Here is a 23,381-nt window from a genome sequence, read left to right as displayed (position 1 = left end):
AGATGAAATTAAAATAAATCAGAGAAATAAAATAAGTCTGTTCATTACAATGATTTCCTAAAAATTTTAATTCCAGTATAGTTAACATACAGTGTTATATTAATTTCAGGTGTACGATATAGTGACTAAATGATTTTTTTTTTGAGCTAGTGGAGTGACATATTTAGCTTCTATTTGTGATCCGCAAAATTAATTTTTAGGAAATTAAACTATTTCAGTATACTAACAGACACTATCAAGAGTTAGGGAATTTTAAGCAATTAAAATTTTGTAATTTTTAAAGTATGCATTTATTTACTGTAAAACTTGTTTGATCATATTGGTGGGCTTATAAAAACAGTTCTATTAAACATCCATTTTCAAAATGAAAATTCTTTCTAAAAGATAAAAACCTATCTATGTATAATGATGCATTGAAAGTATAAGCGAATAATTATTCACCATACATTCATATACTTTAATCAGTTTCTTAGGAGTATCTACCTCTAGTACTGTCACTGATATTTCTCTGAAGAACATATTTTAATTTTTTTTAAATTTTTTAAAAATTTATTTATTTGACAGAGAGAGGCAGCCAAAGAGGGAACACAAGCAGAGGCAATGGGACAGGGAGAAGCAGGCCTCCAGCCGAGCAGGAAACCCGATGCGGGGCTTGATCCCAGGACCCCAGGATCATGACCCGAGCCGGAGGCAGAAGCTTAACGACTGAGCCACCCAGGCACCCCTGAAGAACATATTGTAATATGGTCTTATCTTGAACTTTTTTAAAAAATATAAGACTATCCACAATCCTTTCAAAACTGAATTTATGATCAATAATTATGAAATTCGAGACGTTTTCAACTTACTCTCTTCTTCTATAGACCATAATATTTTTAATGAAGAAAACACCCTCTTTACAGTATTAAACAATCTGGTAAGCATAAAGAAAATCCTGTTGATAGAACGATATTCTCATCATGCTTTCTTTCATGCTGGTATCTGTAAAAATATCAAGCCTAGATACTTAACTTTTACCCCTCCAATCTTTTTTTTGATAATTATTTTTATGAAACGAAACTTTAAGTTATTCTCTATTTATGCTTTTTAAAATATTTCACCAAATTTAGAAACTGCAAAATCAATTACCTTCTCAGTTTCATTTCACTCCAACACAAAATAGGAGCTCCATCAAAAAAGTCTTTATATTAGTTGAGATACTGCAAATGACAGAACTACAAAAATAAATCTTGAGGTCTTAACACTTAACTTGAAGGGATAAATTTCAGTAACTCCTTGCTTGCAAGATTTGTTTCCAAGAATTGCCATTTGCTAAAATTTTCAAAAGTCGAAGGTTTTTGGCACTCAATTTGGTAAACACTTTAAAGATTTCCAATTGATTCTGAATCAAAATCTAACAAAGAGAAGTTCTGCTTACTCCCATCCCCTCCCCTGGTTAAAAAAAAAAAAAAAAAAGAAAAGCCAACATAGGACACTTAGGTTAATTTACAAAACAGTTTTTCACAAAATCATGTTTCTAGGATCCAGGTGGTAACATGCAGCAAAAATGTTGTGTACAAGAGTGTAGGCTGTCATGCTTATGTATTTTTTTCAGTATTAGCTTCATGACAAGAATTCTGTAGTTCAATTAAACTATATATATCAAATATCAGTATATTTGGCCATTACAGTTTTATTTCAGTAGACAAACAGAGATGGTTTGCATGCACCACAACTAATTCTCAAAATGCTTCTTTGTTTTAATTTAATAAGAAATTGATTTTACCATGACAATACATTTTTAGCAAAACCAAGTAATTTTATCTTCCATGTTGACCTTTTAAATTTACAAGAGCATTTACAGCACTCTGAAAGAATAAACTTTCAAAAGCTTTGCTTTGATTCCATTTATAGCACTGACAGAAAAAACATAAAAGCTTTGAGTGAAAAAAGTCAACCTATTATTGGAATTAATTGATTTTTTATTTGAAAACTAGCATTGTTTAGGTCCTTTTTCTGCTAATGGAGCCAATATATTAACAGTCACTGCTTCATTTTTCATATGTGCAAAAGAGAACTTGGAATATAAAATGAAGAAAATTAATTTTTAAAAAGTTATCTAAATGAGATCTTGTATCACAGAGAGATATGTAAACATCTTCTGTACCTGTATATATTTAATTGTGATCTTGAGACACAATCTTCTTAAAATAACTCTTAGGCTTTTTAAATAGATGCTGATGCTTTTTTTAGCAGACACATTTTATCTTTTGGTGGTTGTGTGGTCAGTGATATCACTGCAGTTCTCATAGTGGATGGTAAATACTGATAAACATTTTGTGCATATTAAGTACCGAGAAAGAAATTCAGTACTTCATTAAGTATACACTTCAATTTTTAAGAACTGATTGCTGCTGTGTTTATAACAAGATAAAGGAAAAACTACCAAATAATAATATAAATAGGCTTTAGATTTACACTGCACAATAAATAACAAAAGAACTGACCACTCTCTAATGATCTATGGCAGGACTGTCTCCTGCACGTATTTCATCTACAACCAACCCCAAACTTCCCATGTCTTCCTTTGACGCCATCCACTGACAGCTTGGGAGCTTCATGCTTTGCACAGACCATAGCACAACCTGCTGGTACAAGTTGCCAGCAGATGAAACACTTCCAACACTTATCTCACCACCATTGAGAAAAGGAAGCATTTAGTTTTTTCCTACTCACCCTGTCAGGGCACACTTCATTTTACCAGCACACATTCTGAATGCTGCTCTAAAAGAGAAATTACTTATATCTCAAAAAGGTTGGAAAAAGTCTTTCTGCTTTAAATGTCTTACATATTTAAATGACATCTCTGTTCGTTGCACTTGTGTTTCCATGTCATTAGACAAAACCACAGCAGAGGTTAAAAGTACAATATGGAGGTCCACAAACTTTCTCTGTCCTACTTTAACACAACTATTAATGACAAAAATGAAAAATTTGGGGCAAATCCCAAACTGGATAGGACACAGAGACAACAGACATATATTAAGTCTGTCCTGGGCAACAATGACAAAGAAAGTAAACAATGGTCAAGTAAATAATCACGGGCATTTTAATATAACCAAAGACTCAATCTAAAACCAGATGGGACATTAAATAGTACTTTTAAATAGGTTTTACTCATAAAATTATAAAAGACAAAGAGAATACAATGTACCTAAATAACAGAAACATTAATATCTTATATAACTGTTTGTTAAATTTTGATTTCAGATTATTTTTTTCTTCTTAAATTTAAAAGATTATGACTGGTATCACCTAACAGCTAATGCTACCCAGACACTCCACCAATTACATTCCTTTCAGACTGACTCTAAGTCACTGGGACATAGGAAAATGAATTTCGGGGAATGCTACATAAAAATTTTTAAATTCATTATTTAAAAAAACTTCTCAAAATATGGGCATATTTCTACGTAAACACTCTTGACAAGTAATAAACTGGTACATTATTTGCTCAAACCAGAGCGTTCTTCAAATATTTATTAAGTCAGCACAAAATAATAAAAAAAGGTATCTTAAAATATAGTCCTCAAATCGGCTAAGATATACTCTTTATTTTTTTAATTTAATTTAATTTTATTATGTCATGTTAGTCACCATACATCATAGGGATCCACGATTCATTGTTTCCGTATAACACCCAGTGCTCCATGCAGTACGTGCCCTCCTTAATACCCATCACCAGGCTAACCCATCCCCCCACCCCCCTCCCCTCTAGAACCCTCAGTTTGTTTCTCAGAGTCCATAGTCTCTCACGGTTCGTCTCCCCCTCCGATTCCCCCCCCTTCATTTTTCCCTTCCTTCTCCTAATGTCCTCCACGCTATTCCTTATGTTCCACAAATAAGTGAAACCATATGATAATTGACTTTCTCTGCTTGACTTATTTCACTTAGCATCATCTCCTCCAGTCCCATCCATGTTGATGTGAAAGTTGGGTATTCATCCTTTCTGATGGCTGAGTAATATTCCATTGTATATATGGACCACATCTTCTTTATCCACTGAGATATACTCTTTAATTTAAGGAAAATAAAAATGTACACAGAATTTAGCATTTAGCACAGCGAAGATTAATATTGATTCCACACAGTTGTTATTTTGAAAAAGAAGGATATTGGCAAATGGTTTGGTAAATGAAAGGAAGCTACACAGAATTCTTAACCTACACCAGAGGGAAATCTAAGCAGTACCAGTGTTCCATATAATCAATTTCATCATTTTATGACTAACCAGGATTCTTTATATGACTTGGATGAAATTTCCTGAATTTAACAGTATCCATATTTTTGTCAACTTGAAAAGTTTTCTGTAAGTTCTTTCTTTATATGCTATATTTGCTTGAGTTTTTTAATGCCCAGAAAATATATCCAAGAAAGGGTAGCAATGTCAGTACATAGAGCTTAAGCCCCTTTTGCTGTCATGTTAAATCATGCTGGGGGCAGAGATAGATTTCTCCAAAGACTTGAATCACAGGGCAAGAGAGAATTTGTGGGTTGTTTTTTTGTTTCTAAGATTTTATTTATTTATTTAGAGTGCGAGTTGGGGGGAGAGGCAGATGGAGAGAGAGAGAGAATCTCTAGCAGACTTCATGCTAAGCACAGAGCCCGAAGAGGGGATCGATCCCAGAACCCTGAGATCATGACTTGAGCCAAAACCAAGAGTCGGATGCCCAAATGAATGAGCCATTCAGACACCCCAAGAGGGAATTTGTTTATAACTTCAGGAAGGATCCCCAAAATATAATTGTGATTTATAAAATTTCTTACTAAGAACCAAAAAGTCCAAAAAGCAATACAAAGAAAATACAAGTATTAAGGATACTCAATGAATCACTCTCTTTTCTAATAGTAGAAAAGTAGCAACCTGTCTCACAGAAAATGAGATAGTTACTTAAAATAAATGAATTATATTTATACATGTCAATATTTTAAAAACATGGTATTAAGTGAAAAAAGTAGATTACAAGAGTATGCAAGCAAATTATCAAATCCCACTAACCAGTAACATACTGTACAGATATATACTCATGTAATAAACACGTAAAACCACCCATGACCGAAGCACACCACCAATATGACAGCAGCTACAAATGGGGAGGAAAATAAGGTATGAACAGGAACTTAAGGTTTTACTTTTACTTGTTACACTCCCTTAAAAAAAAAATTATGGCAAAAACACTGACTTAATCTTAGTGGTAGTTATATATCTATTCATACTATTTTGCACTTTTCTATAGGTTTGCATTATTTCATAAATTAAAAAGAAAAACATGAGCTAAGCAAAACACTAACATATATTACTCATCACTACATTTAAAAGATTACAGGAAGTTTAAAAATGAATGCACCCATTATTAATTTATAGCCACTATTAACCAGTTTAATCAACTCCTAGTTTTGTCTCAGACCTCAGTAGACTATTTCAAGGAAGTCATGCTCAACCTTTACACTGTCTTAAGAGCTGTAGAGCTTCAGCAACTTCAACTGATTTCAAAGTCCTTCAGCTTCTCCCGTCTAACATGAAATTACTCTCTTTGTATGAGTATTCTAACAGCATTTTCTACTCTTGATAATCATATCTAACCATTTTTTATTCATAGAAGGAGGGATTTTCAGCATCCTTTTCTCAGTAGGGTAAACCGAAATGGAGCGTTCTTCCTAATGAGAATAAATTCTCACTAATGGGACTAATTCCCTTACTATAAACAATGATATTCTCTAAGAATAATCTAGCAGCTGGTTAGCAGTGTAAACTAGGGGTACAAAAAGAGCATAATAACTAACATGGACTAAGCACTATTATGATCCAGGAAATCCTAACACTTTACATGGATTGTCTCCTTTGATCTTTATAATAATTTTGTGAGGTAGATACAGTACTTATGCTCTAGTAATTATTCTAAAAATGTGCATTTGTTCCAATTCAGTTGCATAATATGAATTTTGTGTTTGCTTGGGCATAATTTTGTCTGCAAGAAATACTAGATGAAGGCAGAAAATGGCTACCAGCTGAACTGGGCTCTTCAGGAATGACAAAACATACCAACCTCAAACATCTACCTCAGATCACTACATGTGTTATCAGTGGTACAACTTTCCATCCAATTTCAGATTAATCCTTCTTCCACTACGTAACTAACAAATCCAACCTTTTCAACACCCATTTCCACGTCAGGTCTTTCCAAGGGAAAGAGCTATATTCACTGTATTACTTATACATTTCTTAACCATTTAACATGTGTAAAACTGTGCTCCTGTTTTTATTAGGTTCTTTTTAATTTATCATCAATGAAGTTTTTGAGTGTTGTCCCTCTAGTATTGTGCAATTTTGTAAAGCACGATGATTTTTAAGAACATTTATACTGCATTATAAAGAACTATTTAATTCCCAAATTACAGATAAGAAAAATAAGTCTTAGATAGGTTATATAATTTGTCCAAAATCATGTACCTAGTAAATGGTAAAACAGGATTTGCAGCCAGTCTAATACAAGAGCCTGTAGTACTACTCTCAATCACTACCTGCCCCCCAGTAACTGACATCAAATAGTTTTAAGATAGTCATCACAGTTAAATTGCTTTCCAAATACGAATTTCCATCTGAAATAACCACTGTATGAAGCAGTTTTATATATGTATATCCAAAAAGAAAAATATTAAAATGTTAAAGAATATATAATACAAATGATAAACAAGATGTTGATTTTTTTTTTAGGTACCATATTTTTCAGTTCTAGAATACTTCCATTTGATTCTTCTTTATAATTTCTATTTCTCCGACAATTCTTATCTTTTTGTCCATTGTGGATATATCTTCCTTTATATTGCTGGCTCCAGTTATAAAAAGCTGCTTCAAAGTGTTTATTCACAAATTCCAACATCTGGATCGCCTCAGAGTTGGTTTCTGTTGTTTCTTTCAATTTTCTTGAAAACTGATATTTTCCTGGTGTTTTGTTTTTATGTGTGTGTGATAAAACACATAACATTTGCCATCTTAACCATTTTCAGGTGTGCAGTTTAAGCACAGTGTTGTACAGCCAATACCATCATCCATCTCCAAAAATTTTTATATTCATAAATTGAAACTCCATATCCTTTAAACAATAACTTCCCATTATGGTTCTTCTTATATAGAATAATTTTGAATTGTATTTTGCACATTATGAATGTTGTATTTTAGAGGCCTTGGACATTATCACACTCTTTGAGTATTGATTTTTTTTTTTAATTTATTTATTTATTTGAGAGAGAGAGAGAGAGAGTGCACCTAAGAGAGCAAGCGGGGGGGGGGGGAAGAAAATCTCAAGCAGACTCTCCGCTGAGTGCAGAGCCCTACGCGGGGCTCAATCAAAGGACCCTGATATTATGACCTGAGCCAAAATGGAGAGTCTGATGTTTAACCGTCAGAGCCACCCAGGTGCCCTGAGAGTACTGATTTTTATTTATTTATTTTAGCACACAATTAACATGGTTGAGTTCAAAGTGCAAACTTTGTCTCTTTGGTGTGGCTCAAATTTCAGTTCAGATCTTTATTCTAAGCTGTGCTGCTCTGAATCCACCTAACCATGTGTGGTTCAGGGGTCGGCCAGAGACCTGAGCAGTTATTCACAGATCTTGAGGCTCCACGATATGGCTCATTCCCTTATGGAATTCTTCCCTAATTTTCTAATATCTATCATTTTCCTGAACTGTGTTCTCTACTTCTTCAGGCCAGAAGGACTTAGGTTTCCTTTTGGAGTTTTAGCCCCTGTGCAGAGTGCCAATTGTAGCCTGTTCCTCTGGATAAAAGCCATAAAAGTGGGGAAATTTACTCTATGCCACTCCCTTCTTCCAAGTGTTAATTCCCCTCCAGAATCTTCCTGCTTTTCTTTACTCCTCTGAGACTTTGGACAGTTATTATTTATTTTTTCCAAAGTTTATAGTTGTTCTCTATGGGAGGGTCAGTTCAGTAGGGATTAACTCGATATACTGAAAGCAGACTGTTGACTTATTTTTAAATTAGTTTTCATATCAGGTAAAAATATTTCAAGGTATTAAAGAAGTTCATTACTCAATTATTCCTCAAGCAAACAAATGAACACAATGTGCTAAATCTTATAAAAATTAATTTAGATCTCAGGTCCCAATAACTAAATAATTCATTAACAATTCTGGAATGCTCACTGAGGTATCTAAACCATAGGGAATTCAGATCTACAAATAAGTATCAGGACTTCATGGCAAACCAGTCCCTGAGCACTGTGGCTTGGTCTCCTTAATCCAGTTTTAAAGATGGCTAAAGTACCTAAGTACAGAAAACAATTTTTTACATTTAGGTCAAGTAAATCATTTATGTCTCTGTCTCATATCCAACAGATATGAACCATACAACTTAAAAACGCTGTCAAGTTGATGGTGATAAAAATTACTCTTTAATGCTTATTTTACCAATTCTTTCAAAACCCTTTTTCTTGAGAAACGAGAAACTGGAGAATGGAGCACAACTCTATAGACACTGCCACTCACCTATTTTTATATTTAAGCATTTAAAAAACAATGAGTTATATGAAAACTTGGTATATTTTCTGAACATCATTATGCTTTCACCAGTTGGTGGTGAAGTCAATTTGTGGTTATCTAGAAGTATCATTCTAAAATATACAATAGAACACTTCAGAAGCTGAGCTCCAAAACTTCATTTAATAATACAGCTCAAGAAAAAAATGTCTGAGTGCAAGCTATGTTGTCTTCATATTCAAAAGATATCACAAACTATTTTCCATTATTGTTTCTTTATAGCTACAAAGAGGGCCAAAAACAGAACCTTCATTTAGTTGTGTAAGACTAACTACTTTTGGTCTAGATTAAGATTCTAATTTTGTATTAATTTTATAATAACCTAGAAGCTAAATACATTTAGAGTACCCAATTCTAGGTGTTATAATGACTTTCACAATACTACATGGATTTAGAGTGTCAGGCTAACATGCTGTTTTTATCAATAAACAAGAAACTCACAACAAACATAGCTGTTTCGGGCGCCTGGGTGGCTCAGTCGGTTAAGCGGCTGCCTTCGGCTCAGGTCATGATCCTGGAGTCCCGGGATTGAGTCCTGCATCAGGCTCCCTGCTCAGCGGGGAGTCGGCTTCTCCCTCTGACTCTCTTCCCTCTCGTGCCCTCTATCTCTCATTCTCTCTATCTCAAATAAATAAATAAAATCTTTAAAAAAAAACAAAACATAGCTGTTTCATGACTCTCACTGCTCTCCTCTTTTCCTATTCTAGGGATGCTGGGTGGCTCAGTCGGTTAAGCACTGCCTTCTGCTCAAGTCGTGATCCCAGGGTCTTGGGATCAAGCCCCACCTCAGACTCCCTGCTCAGCAGGAAGCCTGCTTCTCCCTCTCCTTCTGCCCCCCACCCCACATGCTCGCTCTCTCTCAAATAAATAAATAAAATCTTTTTAAAAAAAGTCTTATCCTTCACAAAACTTTCATCTCTCACCTCATCCTACTTCAGACTTTCAACAACTTTCTCCTCCGAAGTTCCACTGTATCTTAATACTTCTATTACAGCGGTTACCGCATACTATTTCATTGTTGTTTTTCTACCCTCCTAGACCAGAATGTCATTTCTCTGCACCACTACCTTCTAATACAGAACCTTAAGGAAACCGACACTTAGTGATCGTTGAGTGGACAGACTAATGCATGAATAGACTTTAGCTGCTTCATCAGAGTAAAGAGGAAAGCAAGTGTCACATAGGTAGACTAAGGTTTAGATTCTTACCTGTTTGGAGTTGGTTAAATACAATTTTGCTCCCAGATTTAAAATCTGCAGTTTTACCAGATCATCTTCACTAGTGAAACTTTTAGCCATCTTCCTCAAAACATCAGGGGCTATCTTAGGAACTCGTTCACAGTTTTCTCCAATTAGCCAAAGAATACTTGCTCTAGCCACAGGAACCTAATATTAGAAGCAGATTATATAGTCACAAATAAGATAATCACACTCCCTCCTTGATGATAACATAGAAAAGGCTCTAAATATAATAAAGGTTTTATATCCATTCATGTAACATGTATATCCAGGAAGTGTACTTTTAGTTATGGATTTTCTTTAGTTATCAAAAAATAAACACCCAGGAATTATCACTAAAACTGATTTCAGAGATAATGCGCCTTAGAAAAGATTCATAGAGAAAAAAACCATTTGTCTAGAATCTTGATTCTACCATAGATGTGCAAGTCCATTCACATTTGTTTATGCATTACTGGTGTTGCTTTTGCCCTACAATAGCAGAGGTAATTACAGTCGAACCTTGAACAATACAGGTTTGAACTGCAGTGGGTCTTTATTTTGGATTTTTTTCAATAAATACAGTATAATACTGTAAACGTATTTTCTCTTCCTTATGATTTTCGTAACATTTTCTATTCTCTAGCTTATAAGAACTCGGTATGTAATACATGTAACATACAAAGTATGTGTTAATCAACTGTATATGTTATTGGTAAGGCTTTTGGTCAACAGTAGGCTATGAGCAGTTAAGTTTTTGGGGAGTCAAAGTTAAACCTGGATTTCTGATTGTAGGAGGAAGGGGGTTGGCACCCCTAACCCCTGCACTGTTCAGGTGCCAACTATTGTTGCATCAAAGACCATAAAGCTGAAAATATTCACTATCTAGCAATTTCAGAAAAGGTTTGCTGACTTCTGCTCTAGGGCTCTGGTTAATAAACCTCAATGCCCATAAAAAATCATCTAGAATTCTTACTAAACCTACAGGGTTTTGGTATCAGGTCCAAGACAGTAGCTCTGTCGTGGGGCCCAGGAATTTACATTTTATGAAGCATCACAGATGATTTCTAAGATGGGAGGTCTGCAAACCATGTTTTGAGAATCCCCTGGATAATAGAAAAAAAGGAATAGATTCATTAAAGACTATGATTCCAAATTAAAACTCTTACTGTCCTCTATATATTTGCACCTACAGTACTGGGGATGTATAAAACTGACAAGATCATCAAAGTCTACTTACAAAATCATGAATCCTGGTCTATTATTTGGTCATCAACAAAAGAAACAGGGATAAGATAAATGTGTCCAATATGTGGTATTTTGGCATTATATTTTTTAATAAAGTACATTTCAATATAATTTGTTTTTTTTTAAAAATTGCTTTGCTACAAATTGGAAACCTTCCATCAGCACCATTAAGACCAACATTTTAGAGTATGCAAATTAGTTTTATTACTATTTGTATCCTCTCTTACTCCAAAAGAGATTTGAAGGGGTATGTAAATTAGTTTTTGTGAACATTTTCACCTACTATAGAAAATCTGCTTTTTATAATAAATGAAAAAGCCAATGACTATCGTTAAAAGGAAGCATCACAAGAAGAGATAATAGTCTTTTTATGAAATCCTTTCCAATTCCTCAAATAAAGTCCTAATATTTTCACTACTGTTTCACAGCTATATAGGGCATAACTGTTAAAGAAGAAAGTGAGAATAAGGACCTTTGCACAGCTAAAATTTTATCACAATATCCACCACCTCAAATTCTTTCAAAACACCCATTTTATGAAATAGCATAAAATTATTAAGACACTCCTAAGTTGGGTGTTTCACCAGAAGCAAAATGAGGTCATCTGAAAGCTTTAAAATCAAAGTATATATTTTCAAAAATTATGACAATAGCATTATCTTTAAATTAATATTAGAGTAAGTTTAGTAAAAGGAATCACTGTATTCATGTAATAAGTTTACTAAGTATAAATATTCATATAATAATAAATGTTATTATGTGTATTCATGAAGTATGATAAAACTGATATCCTTACTGTACACTGATTGTGGAAAGAAAAAGGTTATTTCTAATGTTCCAAAGGTTACACTGCATTAAAACCTTACTCCCAATCTATTATTTTAAATTGGGCTAAAGAATAGTAATTGAGTGGTACATTAAATTTTCTAGCATGAAGCAATTCAAGTTGCCTGCCTTCATGAAAGGTACCTCTAAATAAGAATATATGCACAACCTCAGATTTTGGTTATGCTAGATTTACTTTTCTTAAATATTTTATTATATACTACTGGTATAAAATTTAGAATTCTAGGACATATTCCAACCTATGATCCTACTTTAAGTAATTTTCTTCTGGTAACAGAGTTATAATTCTTTTTTGCAATTAAGAAGACAATCTCAAAAAGTTTTAAGAGATTGTTTATTGCTTATATTCCTACTCATTAATATACAAAGATTAAAATAACAATATTTAAACACTCTAAACATTCATAATGCATACATTTAAAATACAACTCTGAGAAAAAATGAAAATCAATAAATTCTAATGCTCACAATGAAAATCTCAAAATGGTGGTGGTGGTGGACAGGGTGATATTCAGAGATTCTAGAACTGAGGTAATAAAATTTCCAAGTAAACATAAAAAAAAAACTTCAGAAAACTTCTCCACAACAAGAAATAATATCAATATAAAATGTATTTATACCAAATTCTTGATGATGGCAATTTATTAAAAAGCTTAGGAAACTGACAAACCAGTGTTTTTGTTTTTGTTTTTAAAGATTTTATTTATTTGACACAGAGAGACATAGCGAGAGAGGGAACACAAGCAGTGGGAGTGGGAGAGGGAGAAGCAGGCTTCCCCCGGATCAGGGAGCCTGATGTGGGGCTCGATCCCAGGACCCTGGGATCATGACCTGAGCCAAAGGCAGACGCTTAATGACTGAGCCACCCAGGCGCCCCAAACCCAGTGTTTTTGTGTTTGACTGCAACCAGAATCAAGATTTTCAGATTCCAGCCCTACCTTTCTTTCCCAATTAAGTTACAAGACTCCCATTTGTACACCACTGATACTATGATTCATAGTATCACTCTTTCAAAGATTTAAAGCAAATGAAAAAAGAGCAAATCAGAAAATTAGTCACTTTTTGTTCTCCATGGTCTTTTCAATCACAGAATAAACAGGACCACTGAACTAAAACCAAACTAATAATACACATATACAAATAACATACATATGTATAAGACATACTTTTATTATGAACCTCTGCTTTTCAGTATTTTGAAAGACAAGCTGAATTGTAAATGACTTTGATTCTTTATTCTAAATGCCCTGATCAAGTGGTTTTAAGTGCACTTTTTAAACCTTCTACAAGAAGGCGGTTTCATTGTCTTTTAACCCATTAACTTGCCTGCAAAAAAATATGATTCCTAGCTGACCACAGCAGTTATAGAAAGACATCTAGGAAGATTTTAGAGATCACTCTCTAAGCAGTTCAATGTAAAAGCTATTGTGTTTCTTTCTTTTTTTTTTTTTTAAAGATTTTATTTATTTGAGAGAGAGAGAATGACAGATAGAAAGCACGAGAGGGAAGAGGGTCAGAGGGAGAAGCAGACTCCCCGCTGAGCAGGAAGCCCGATGTGGGACTCGATCCCGGACTCCAGGATCATGACCTGAGCCGAAGGCAGTCACTTAACCAAAGCCACCCAGGCACCCAAAGCTATTGTGTTTCAACACTAGCCACTGCACAATGCAACACCTAAAATAAATCCTACAACAACATCAATTTTATTTATTTAAATTTGTCAAAGGCAAAATCAGTCAACATCTAAATCAACTGCACACAACTAGCAAATCAGATCCAATATTCTGTATCTGGACTCAATATGCATTAACACTTTAGCATGAATTAAGTGGGGGCAGCAGGGCAAGGGTAGTTACCTTGCGAAAAGGCAGGCATTCAGTGGGGCACCAGGGCAAGGAGTACATAAAGTACTATTTTAGTATTACTCAGTAGTCTTCACAAAATAACATCCTTTAATTATTCTCTTATGATAGTAAATCCTTATCTGTCCCATAAAACATTATATGAAACTCTAATGGAGCAATCTTAATGTAGCATGCATTTTATTCTGGAAAAACTTTGCTTTAAAAGAGGTCTTTACTACACATGAAGTATAGTCCAAAGGATAAAATAGTCACAATCAAAATATATAAGTTGACTGTACTACCAACACAGATATATCTTATCTAATCTGAATTTAAAAAGTAGAATTAATTTAAATTTTAGTTCTCATATTTTCAACTATGCCACTTCATAAATAACAAATGGAATCAAAATCTTGAATATAAAAAAATCTAAGTTCCTTTTTTAAAAAAATTACATAACTAACATCTACTGAGTTCTTACAATATGCCTGGCACTGTTTTAAGACTTGACCTGTTTTCTCTCTCAGTCTATTATATAACACAAAGTCCTGAGAAAGTAGGCTCTACCATTATTCCCATTTGATATATGAGGAAACTGGGGCACAAAGGGGTTAAGAAACTTGCCCAACATCTTACAGCTAGCTTGTTGGTGGTGGAACTAAGACTGGAAGTCCAAGTCTGAATCCAGAGTTCACCATGGCCACTGGACAGAGACAAAATGAGTGTGCTGTACTAGGAAAAATACCAGCCAGCAAGGCAAGAAGACTGGTTCTGGTCCTAGATTGATCATGTATATCATGGAGACAAATAACTTCACATCCGTAGGCCTCATTTACTCATTAATCAAATGAAGGATTACTTCTTTGGCCCAGTTCTTCTGCCACAGTGTACAATGGCTCCTTTATGGCCTTCTGCAGATCTTCCAAGAGCCAGCCTTTTCAGAAGAGGTCTAGGCCTTTCTCTTGACAATTCCTGCATGCATGCATGTGGGGCATTTCCCCACCTCCTTAGATCTCTTGTTCTATGGATAAGATGGCCAGAGTGGAAAGAGATCTGGCTATCATTTTTGTTACCCCTCCTGGAGGGTAGATGAGCCCAGGATTCTACCCTGATAAAGCAGCTTATGCACTAAGAGAAAACATGCTCAAGTGTTCTTTTGTCCTCTGACACTATCCAGATTGGCTCTTTCTAAACAGCACTGGTTTAAGATACTACCTCTGGATATAGGGTGAAATATACAGAGATTCAGGAAAAAAAGGTTTCATTTCAGGCTCTCGGGCTTAGCCTCCCATTTTAGAATCAATCACTTACCCACATTTAAGAGTCATCAAGTGCTTGGTCACAATAAAAAGGCCTGTTTCCTTTTCCACATGTCTATTACGATTAAGTAAATAGCTCTCTTGAATATTTGGAGGAAACGGATTCTAGGGATTCAGTCACTCCCCTGTCAGTTATATCCTCACCACCTTCTTCTGGAGTAACTTGTACCTCCATTCCCTAATCATTTTTAGGATTGTGCATCACAAACTATCTTGCATTTTTCTTCCTTGTCCCACTTCAAGCACTTCAACTTCCTCAGATACATTAAGTAAACAGTAACAACTCATCACCTTTTAATTCTCCAAAATTTCAAATTTTTGCTATATGCCTGCATAGTTTTCTTATAATTATTTGAATCTCCCTTTAATTTTTATCATGCCTCGTAACTGAAATCACTGATTAATTCCCACAGTATTTTGACTAACTCTTGGGATTTTCTACATATAGGATCGTATCAACCTGTATCATATCCTTGCATTGCTCCTGATCTCAGGGGAAACGTTTTCTATTTTTTCCCACTGAGTATAATGTTAGCTGTAGGTATGTCATAAATAGCCCTTATGTTGAGGTATGTTCCTTCTACAACCAATTTGTTAAGGGTTTTATCATGAAAGGATGTTGTATTTTGTCAAATGCTTTTTCCTAACTCTATTCAGATAATCATGTGATTTTTGTCTTTCATCTTATTAGTGATGTACTGATTTTACTGATTTGTGTAGAGTGAACCATCTTTGCATCCAAAGGAAAAATCCCATTTGGTCATGGTGTATAATCCTTTTAAAGCGTTCTTGAATTCAGTTTGCTAATATTTTGCTGAAATTTTTTCCATCTATATTCATCAGAGATATTGGTCTACAGTTTTTTTTCTTGTGGTATCCTATTTGCTTTTGGTATCAAAGTAATGTTGGTCTTGCAGAATGGGTTTGGAAGTGTTCCTTCCTGCTCATTATTTTGGAAGAGTTTGAGGAGGACTGGTGTTAATTCTTTCTTTAAATGTTTGGTAGAATTCTACTCTTGGTAGGCTTTGTGTTTCTAGAAATGGCATCCATTTCTTCTAGATTGTGTAATTTGTTCGCATATAATTGTTTATAGTAGTCTCTTAAAATTCTATATATTTCTGTAGTATCAATTGTAATGTCTCCTCTTTCATTTCCGATTTTATTTATTTATTCTTTCTCTCCCTTAGTCTAGTTAGAGGTTTGTCAGTTTCGCTTATCTTTTCAGAGAACCAGCTCTTAGTTTTATTGATCCTTTCTATTACTTTTCTGGTCTCTATTTCATTTATTTCTGCTGTGTTCCTTCTTATTTTCCTCCTCCTGCTGGGTTTGAGTTTTAATTAAATCTAGTTCTTTGAGATGTAAAGTTAGGTCGTTCTTTGAGATCTTTCTAATTACTTAATATGTGTGTTTATTGCTATAAATTTTCCTCTCAAAACTGCTTTTGCTGCATACCATAATATTTGATGTGTTGTATTTTCATTTTCACTTATTTCAAGATAATTCTTTTCTTTTAACTTCCTCTTTAACAACCCTATTTGTACACCTTTTCACTTTCCTCTTATTGTTGATTTCCAGCTTCATACCACTGTGGTCAGGAAAGACAGTTGGTATGATTTTAAGCTTCCTAAGTCTGCTAATACCAAATGTACTCTCTTAATACCTACACCTCTCATACACAGTCTCTGAGAAGTCCTGGCTTTGATAATTAGAATCAATAATAAGAGTAGATATAAAGACAAAGGAACTCTAGTGAGAGACTTGGTGGGAGCTCAGATGTTAACAGACTCCTGTGAGTCTTATTCTTAGCTTTAAGATACACATATAACTGCCCTGCAAACTTTACTAACACCCCCAGGGAAAGAAAATTTTGCCACCAGAGATATTAAATATTGGTCCTGATGCAGGCTCCAAACCTTGCCTTAAACCACACAAATATAATCCCTCTGAACAGACTCAGAGTATACGTAGTTACGCCATCTTCAAAGAAGAAAATAATGTATTTCCCCCCTAAACTATAACCCTATTAGTTATAGAACATTAGTTTTAAACTTTAACCAACAAAGAAAAAAAAAAAACTTTAATCAACATTGAAGGGACGGACATAGTGAAGGGCAAACACAATGGAAAAGAGTTTGAGGAAAAACCAGAAAGAAGCCATGGAGAATGTTTCAAAAGGGAAGAAGCAGTATGTGAAGTCAAATGCTAACAAAAGATCATGAAAGACATCAACGGCAAATTATCCACTGTGTTTAATAAGAAGACAGTCAATGACCCTGGAAAAGGCAGTGTTAGTGGAGTGGTGAGGAGTCAAAATCAGACTGACACAGACTGAGGAGTCTGAAAACAGGAAATAAAATTAGAAAAAGAGAATGAAATAGGACCTAAATAATAATGACAGGAGACACTTATATAGTACCACTATGTGCCAGGAAATATTCTTAAGAGCACTATATATATTAACTAATGTAATATGTACAAAATATCAGGGTTTTTTTGTTTTTGCTTTTTTTTTACTATCACCATTTTAAGATGGGAAAAGTATGGAGATTTTAATGTAAAAGCACAAAGTGGGTAAGTGGTGGGACAAAGATTAATATTTATTTTTTAATTTAATTTTTTAAACACAGTTTCAGATTTCTAGAAAAGCTGGAAGAATAAAAAGAACTTCTGAATACTCTTCACCCAGATTCCTCGTATGTCATCACTTTACTACATTTGCTTTAGTTTTCTATATATACACAAACACTGTTTTCTAAATTGAGGAAAGTTGTAGACTTACCCTTAAACATCAAAATACTTCATTCAAACTTTGTAATAAAAGGAATGCTCTTTGTATTGCTACAGTAAAATGATTTTAAAATTAGGAATTTAAATACTGAACCAATACTATTACCTAATGTACAGATTTTAGTGAGATTTTGCCAATTATCCCTACCAAATCCTACCAAATCCATTAGAGCAAAAGAAAATCTAAAAATATGTGGTGCATAGAGTTGTCCTATCCTTTTAAACTCTCTTAATGGGAAAAAGTTCCTGAATTTTTCTTTACATTTCATGATATCGGCATTTTTAAAGAGTACAAACCAATTATTTTGTAGTATATTCTCATTTGGGTTCGTCTCATGTTTCTTGATTATATTCAAGTCATTCACTTTTGGCAAGAATTCAACAGACCTGATGCTAACTTCTATTCACTATATTATATCAGAAGGTGTTTAATCCCATTGCTGGCAATGTAAACTATGTTCATTTGGTTCAGGTAACACCTGCAAGATTTCTCCTATTGTAAAAATCAAAAGTCATTAATTTATGCTTTGTAATTAAGTATCTTATGAGGATATACTTTGAAACTGTACAAACATCCTATGACTACTCAACTTTCACTCCCTACTTTTTACCATTTGTTAATGATTCTTACCTCAATCTATTATTATTGTGATGGCTTGCAAGTGGTGATATTCTAATTCCATCATTCCTTCCACATTTACTAGTTTTGCATTGTAAGAAAGAGCTTCCCTTTCTCATTCATTCATTCATCCATCCATTCATTCATTCCAGTGTGGCCTCAACAGATTCTTACTTTATTCAATAGGCCATAATCCTTTTACTATAATTTATTTTGTTTTCCAAAGTGGCCAGTGGTTGCCCCTTCAAGCTGGTTTTTGTGTCTTTTTGACACATCTCTATCATTCTGTGAGCATCTCCTTGCTATTTTTGCCCAACAAGATGTTCCAAGATCATCTTGTTCCTTCCTTGCCCTAGTTCTAAAATCAGCCATTTCTCTAAGCAGCCCTGGTTCCTTCAAGGGGTGAATGAAATTTAAAAACCAAGGTCTACCAAAAAAAGAAATGCAGTTACTACATTCTAGAACATGCACAAACCTTGAGAACATGCTAAGTTAAAGAAGCCAGATACAAAAGACCATTTGATGATTCCATTTATATGAAATGTCCAAAATAAGCAAATCCACAGAGACAAAGTAGATTAGTAGCTGACAAGGGCTGGAGTAAAGGGAGGATCAGTTTGAGCCATGGGATTCTTTTATTGGAATGATGAAAACGTACTGCAATTACACAGTGGTGATGGTTGCACAACCTTATGAATATACAAAAAACTGCAAAATTATATGAGTACGTTTTATGGTATAAAATTATATACCTCAATTAAAAAAAAACAAAACAAGATCTAGACACTAGGTGTGCTCATTTGTATTGGGCATTACTGCATGCAGACCCTCTCAAAGAAATAGAGGTTTGTATACTCAACACATGCATTCGTATGTGTACACATAAATGTGTGTAGACACACACACACATGCATTTACACACACACACGCATCTAGAATTTATAAACCCATGAAGTTCACACTGATATCTCCATTTCCAATCTAACACTGCAGCATTTATTGCATTCTTCCCCTTTTTCAGATTTGTAATTCCCTTCCACAGCACTGTAAAATCTTAGAACCAGGATGTGAATCCAGACAGTTAAGCTCTCTTAGCCACTATATTTCAAGATGTCCATTTATTTCCACAACACTATAATTTATTGACTAAAATCCAGTTAAATTCAGAAAGATCTCTTAACTGGTACTCACAGTTATACTGTCCAAGAGTTTAGCCATATGTTTAATAATTTCACCATGTTGTACAGGTTGCATTTGCAGTAATTTCTTAATAACAACCACACTTTCAGCAACAACTATTTCTGAAAAAGAGAGATTATTCATATTAAATAGGCATAATGCAATTCAAATGCAATATCCTTGGTAAAATATGAATTTAAGTCAGCAAAATATTCTACATGTCTCAGATAACTAGGTGAAAACCATAATCACGAGTATATTTCCAAACTTTGGGGGTGAACACAGTCTTAAGCAGAGGAGTATACTTTAATTTTTAATTTCTAACTTCTGTTGTTGCCTCCTAGCTTCTGATATCCCCTTCCAATAACTGCCTCTTTGAGTCAGAAAAGCAACGTGAGGTTAGATTTTGCTGCTCGCCATAATGTTCAAGTGTCTTTGGCTTTTAACTATAGCTTTCAAATAGTTGATTCCTACCACATAGTGGTAATCAAATAGTTACCATATGGTTCTTTAGTTTCTACCAATTACATAGTGGTAATCAAACACCACAACCTAAATAACTTTTTTTCCAATTCTAAAGAAAACAGCAAACTAAAACCAAAAATTTCCTTAAGTGATATGTTCAGAAAACAGTACTGAGGATCATTAGTCCTAAGAAAGGTGTTACTATAGAAATAGCACTGACTTCAGAGCCAGAAAGAGTGGCCTTATGTGCTGGATTGTCTCCATTTGTCCAGTGAATCCACTCTGTCTTTCCTGACTCATTCTGTGCCCTTAGAGGCTGACCTCTGCAGATTGCATCAACCAAACTCTCTTGTTCCTGGCTTCCAGCTATGGTTAGCTGATAGGAAGCCCCAGCAGGAGATCAAGGGGCAGGAGGACAGACTATTTGCTACCCTAGATCTCTCTACTGCCAGGTCTCCCGAGACCTGGCAGTGTGCATTCCTCTACTGATAGTTTCAGTTCTTCTGAATGGCTCTTGCCTACTGAGTCTGGTAAGTGCTCCCACTCCTCACACCCCTTCCTTTCAATTCTAGATATGCTAAAGGGGCTTCCCAGGTCGCTAGCTTATTAGCCCCAGGATGTTATATCATACCTTCTTGATTTCTCTTAATCCTGCCCACATCTTATAAATAGTTCCTTCATTAAATTCTCTTCAATCATCCCTTTTAAGTGTGCCATCTATTCTTGCCAGGGCCCTAACTAATATAATAATTGGTCCTGGGAGTGGCTCCAAGGAAGCAGATCCTGAAACTGGGATTCTGAGATTGAGTTATCACACTGAAGTAGCTAATCACTGGTCCAGAGTTACATTTTTCGTGGCACCATCAGAGAACTGTAATCCAATTAGTCAGAGCACCTAAACTTATGGAATGAATCTTACACAAACAATTATTAATGCTACTGATGCCAAATAAATAAGTCTACAATACCTCTACTTACCATTTTGACATTTTTTTATTAATAGGACTTCCTGGACATTAGAGATTCCCCTGGCATAGACTACAAAGTTTTATTTTAATATTACACTGGAAATACCATGACTTGTGTTATTATTTTTTTCTTTGAAGTATATTTTCTTATCTAGCTCCCTTTAAGAATACAAGTAAAATTTTTATCATTTTAATCATTATTAAACATACATGTTTCAAATTATCTCTTTCTCCAGTAGAATGACAAATTGATGGTTATACCATGCTTTAGTTTATGACATAAATATTTCTTTCTCTTCTATAGTAACATATGGTAGGTACCGTATTCTCATTATTTTAAAGATGAAGAAAGAGCAATGTACTAGCATTATATGACTTTGTCCAGAATTCAGAATGTACCATTTCATCTCTAAATTCTAAGTTAAGAGGTACAGCTATTACTTATATAAAGACCACTGCTTTGAGCTTTGATGAAAACAAAGATTAAGATCCTGACTTTGCCAAACCTATACTCTAGTAAGAAAAATTAAAAGTAATTACTATGCAAAGTAAAATATGGTAAGTGTGCTTTTAAGAATCCATAGTATAAAATTTTTTATTTTTAAAATATATTATTGCAAAACTAGACCAAGAAAAAAAATTGTATAATTTTAATTATACACATGGAGAGGCAGAATTGGCTACAGTTGAAAAATATATTTGGCATCATTTATCCTTTGATGCTATATTACTTTCCTAGTGTTATAAATTAGCACAAACTTAGTGGCTTAAAACAACATAAATTCAGCATCTTACAGTTCTAGAGTCAGAAGTTAACAGCTTAGATCTTATGGGGCTAAAAGCAAGATGTCAATAGGGCTACCTCTCTATGGAGGTTCTAGGAAAAAGTCCATTCTTTGCCTTTTCCAACTTCTACAGGTTGTCCACATTGCTTGGCTCAAGGCCCCGATCTTGCAATGGCATCGCTCCAATCTCTGCTTCTGACATCTGACTTTCTTGACATCTCTCCCTCCCTCAAAAGGACCCTCTTGATCTCCATCTCAAGAATCTTAGTCACATCTGCAAAGTCCCTTCTGCCATGGAAGGTAGCATATTCACAGGTTCTGGGCATAAGAAACTGGACTTCTTTGGCAGGGGTCATTATCCTGCTTACCCCAAGTACCCTCTCATCCCCTCACGTAATTCCACCCTACTTTTCCTTTATGCTATCTCCACTTTTTCAAAGACCACAGGACTGTGGTGCTGCTCTACCAGAAGCACAAAATGATCCTGTGTTCTGGACCTTTCCTAACTTCCTCCTTGTCCTTAATAAAACTTAAGGGTCCTTACTCAAAGAAATACAGCCTACTATTTTTTTCAATTTAACTTTATTTTGGTAAGAACACTTAACATGAGATCTACCCTCTACCAAACTTTAGTTACAACACATTATTGTTGATTATAGGTACAATGTTGTACAGCAAATCTTTAGAGCTTATTCAACTTAACTGAAACATTATTTTTGCTGTTTAGTAATTCCCTATTTCCCTTTTCCACCACCCCTGGCTACTGCCATTCCACTCTCTCTGATTCTACGAATTTGACTATTTTAGATATTTCACACAAGTGGAATCATTCAGTATTTGGCTTTCTGTGGCAGATTTATTTCACTTAGCATATGTCTTCAAGGTTACTACAGTCTACTATTACCCTCATTTTGCAAATGAAGAATCTGAAGCACAGGGAGATTGTGTAATTTATTCAAGGTAACATTAACGTTCAAACATAGGTAGTCTAGTTCTGCATGCAAGCAGATAGCTCCCAACAGAGTAAGTGGTCAATACACAGAAAACTATAACACACTTGTTTTATATTACTTCTCTCTTCATTAGGCTGAATGAGTATCTTATTCCTCTACCCAACATTTACTAAATACCCCAATGTATTCAAGTTCTCAATAAATGTTTACTAAATTATATAAAACTAAACGAAACAAAAAATAGTCCTCTGCCCCAATCCTTTTAGTTTACAGTAGACGGTAAGGTTATTCAGACAAGCAAATTTTGCTAATATGTTACCTGAAGTAAATTACCTTAGAGAATTAAATTATGCTAAGCCAAATGAAATGCAGATTTCTCATAAAGGTCCTTGAAAAATTTGTCAAATTAATCTCAGATAGTGATATTGAATTATTTTAGGCAAGCTTCAAGTCTGCCTAGAAAAGTCCTCTCCATGTCAAGAAGGGAGAAGTCAATTAAAACTTAAAAAACACACACACAAAAAAAACCACAGGTCTAAAAACAATGTGTTAAATA

The 23,381-nt window shown here is 34.5% G+C and overlaps 1 protein-coding gene across 3 annotated transcripts in view; it reads right to left on the bottom strand.

Moving 5' to 3' along the window:
- The window catches only part of AP3B1 (adaptor related protein complex 3 subunit beta 1), a 274,921-nt gene that overhangs the window by 106,489 nt on the left and 145,051 nt on the right, over positions 1 to 23,381 (bottom strand). For all 3 annotated transcript variants that reach the window (XM_073905296.1, XM_025892636.2, XM_073905297.1), the window contains exons 14-15: positions 19,667 to 19,776; positions 9,804 to 9,980 (exon numbers count right to left, since the gene is read on the bottom strand). In XM_073905296.1, coding sequence (XP_073761397.1) covers positions 9,804 to 9,980; positions 19,667 to 19,776 — 287 coding nt within the window. The remainder of the gene's footprint in view (positions 1 to 9,803; positions 9,981 to 19,666; positions 19,777 to 23,381) is intronic.

Source organism: Callorhinus ursinus, unplaced genomic scaffold (genome assembly GCF_003265705.2).
Source record: "Callorhinus ursinus isolate GAN/ISIS: 27379988/994484 unplaced genomic scaffold, GSC_fseal_2.0 scaffold23, whole genome shotgun sequence".
Taxonomy (NCBI): domain Eukaryota; kingdom Metazoa; phylum Chordata; class Mammalia; order Carnivora; family Otariidae; genus Callorhinus; species Callorhinus ursinus.
The sequence above is the reverse complement of the archived record's forward strand: the minus strand, read 5'-3'. Positions and strand labels throughout refer to the sequence as shown.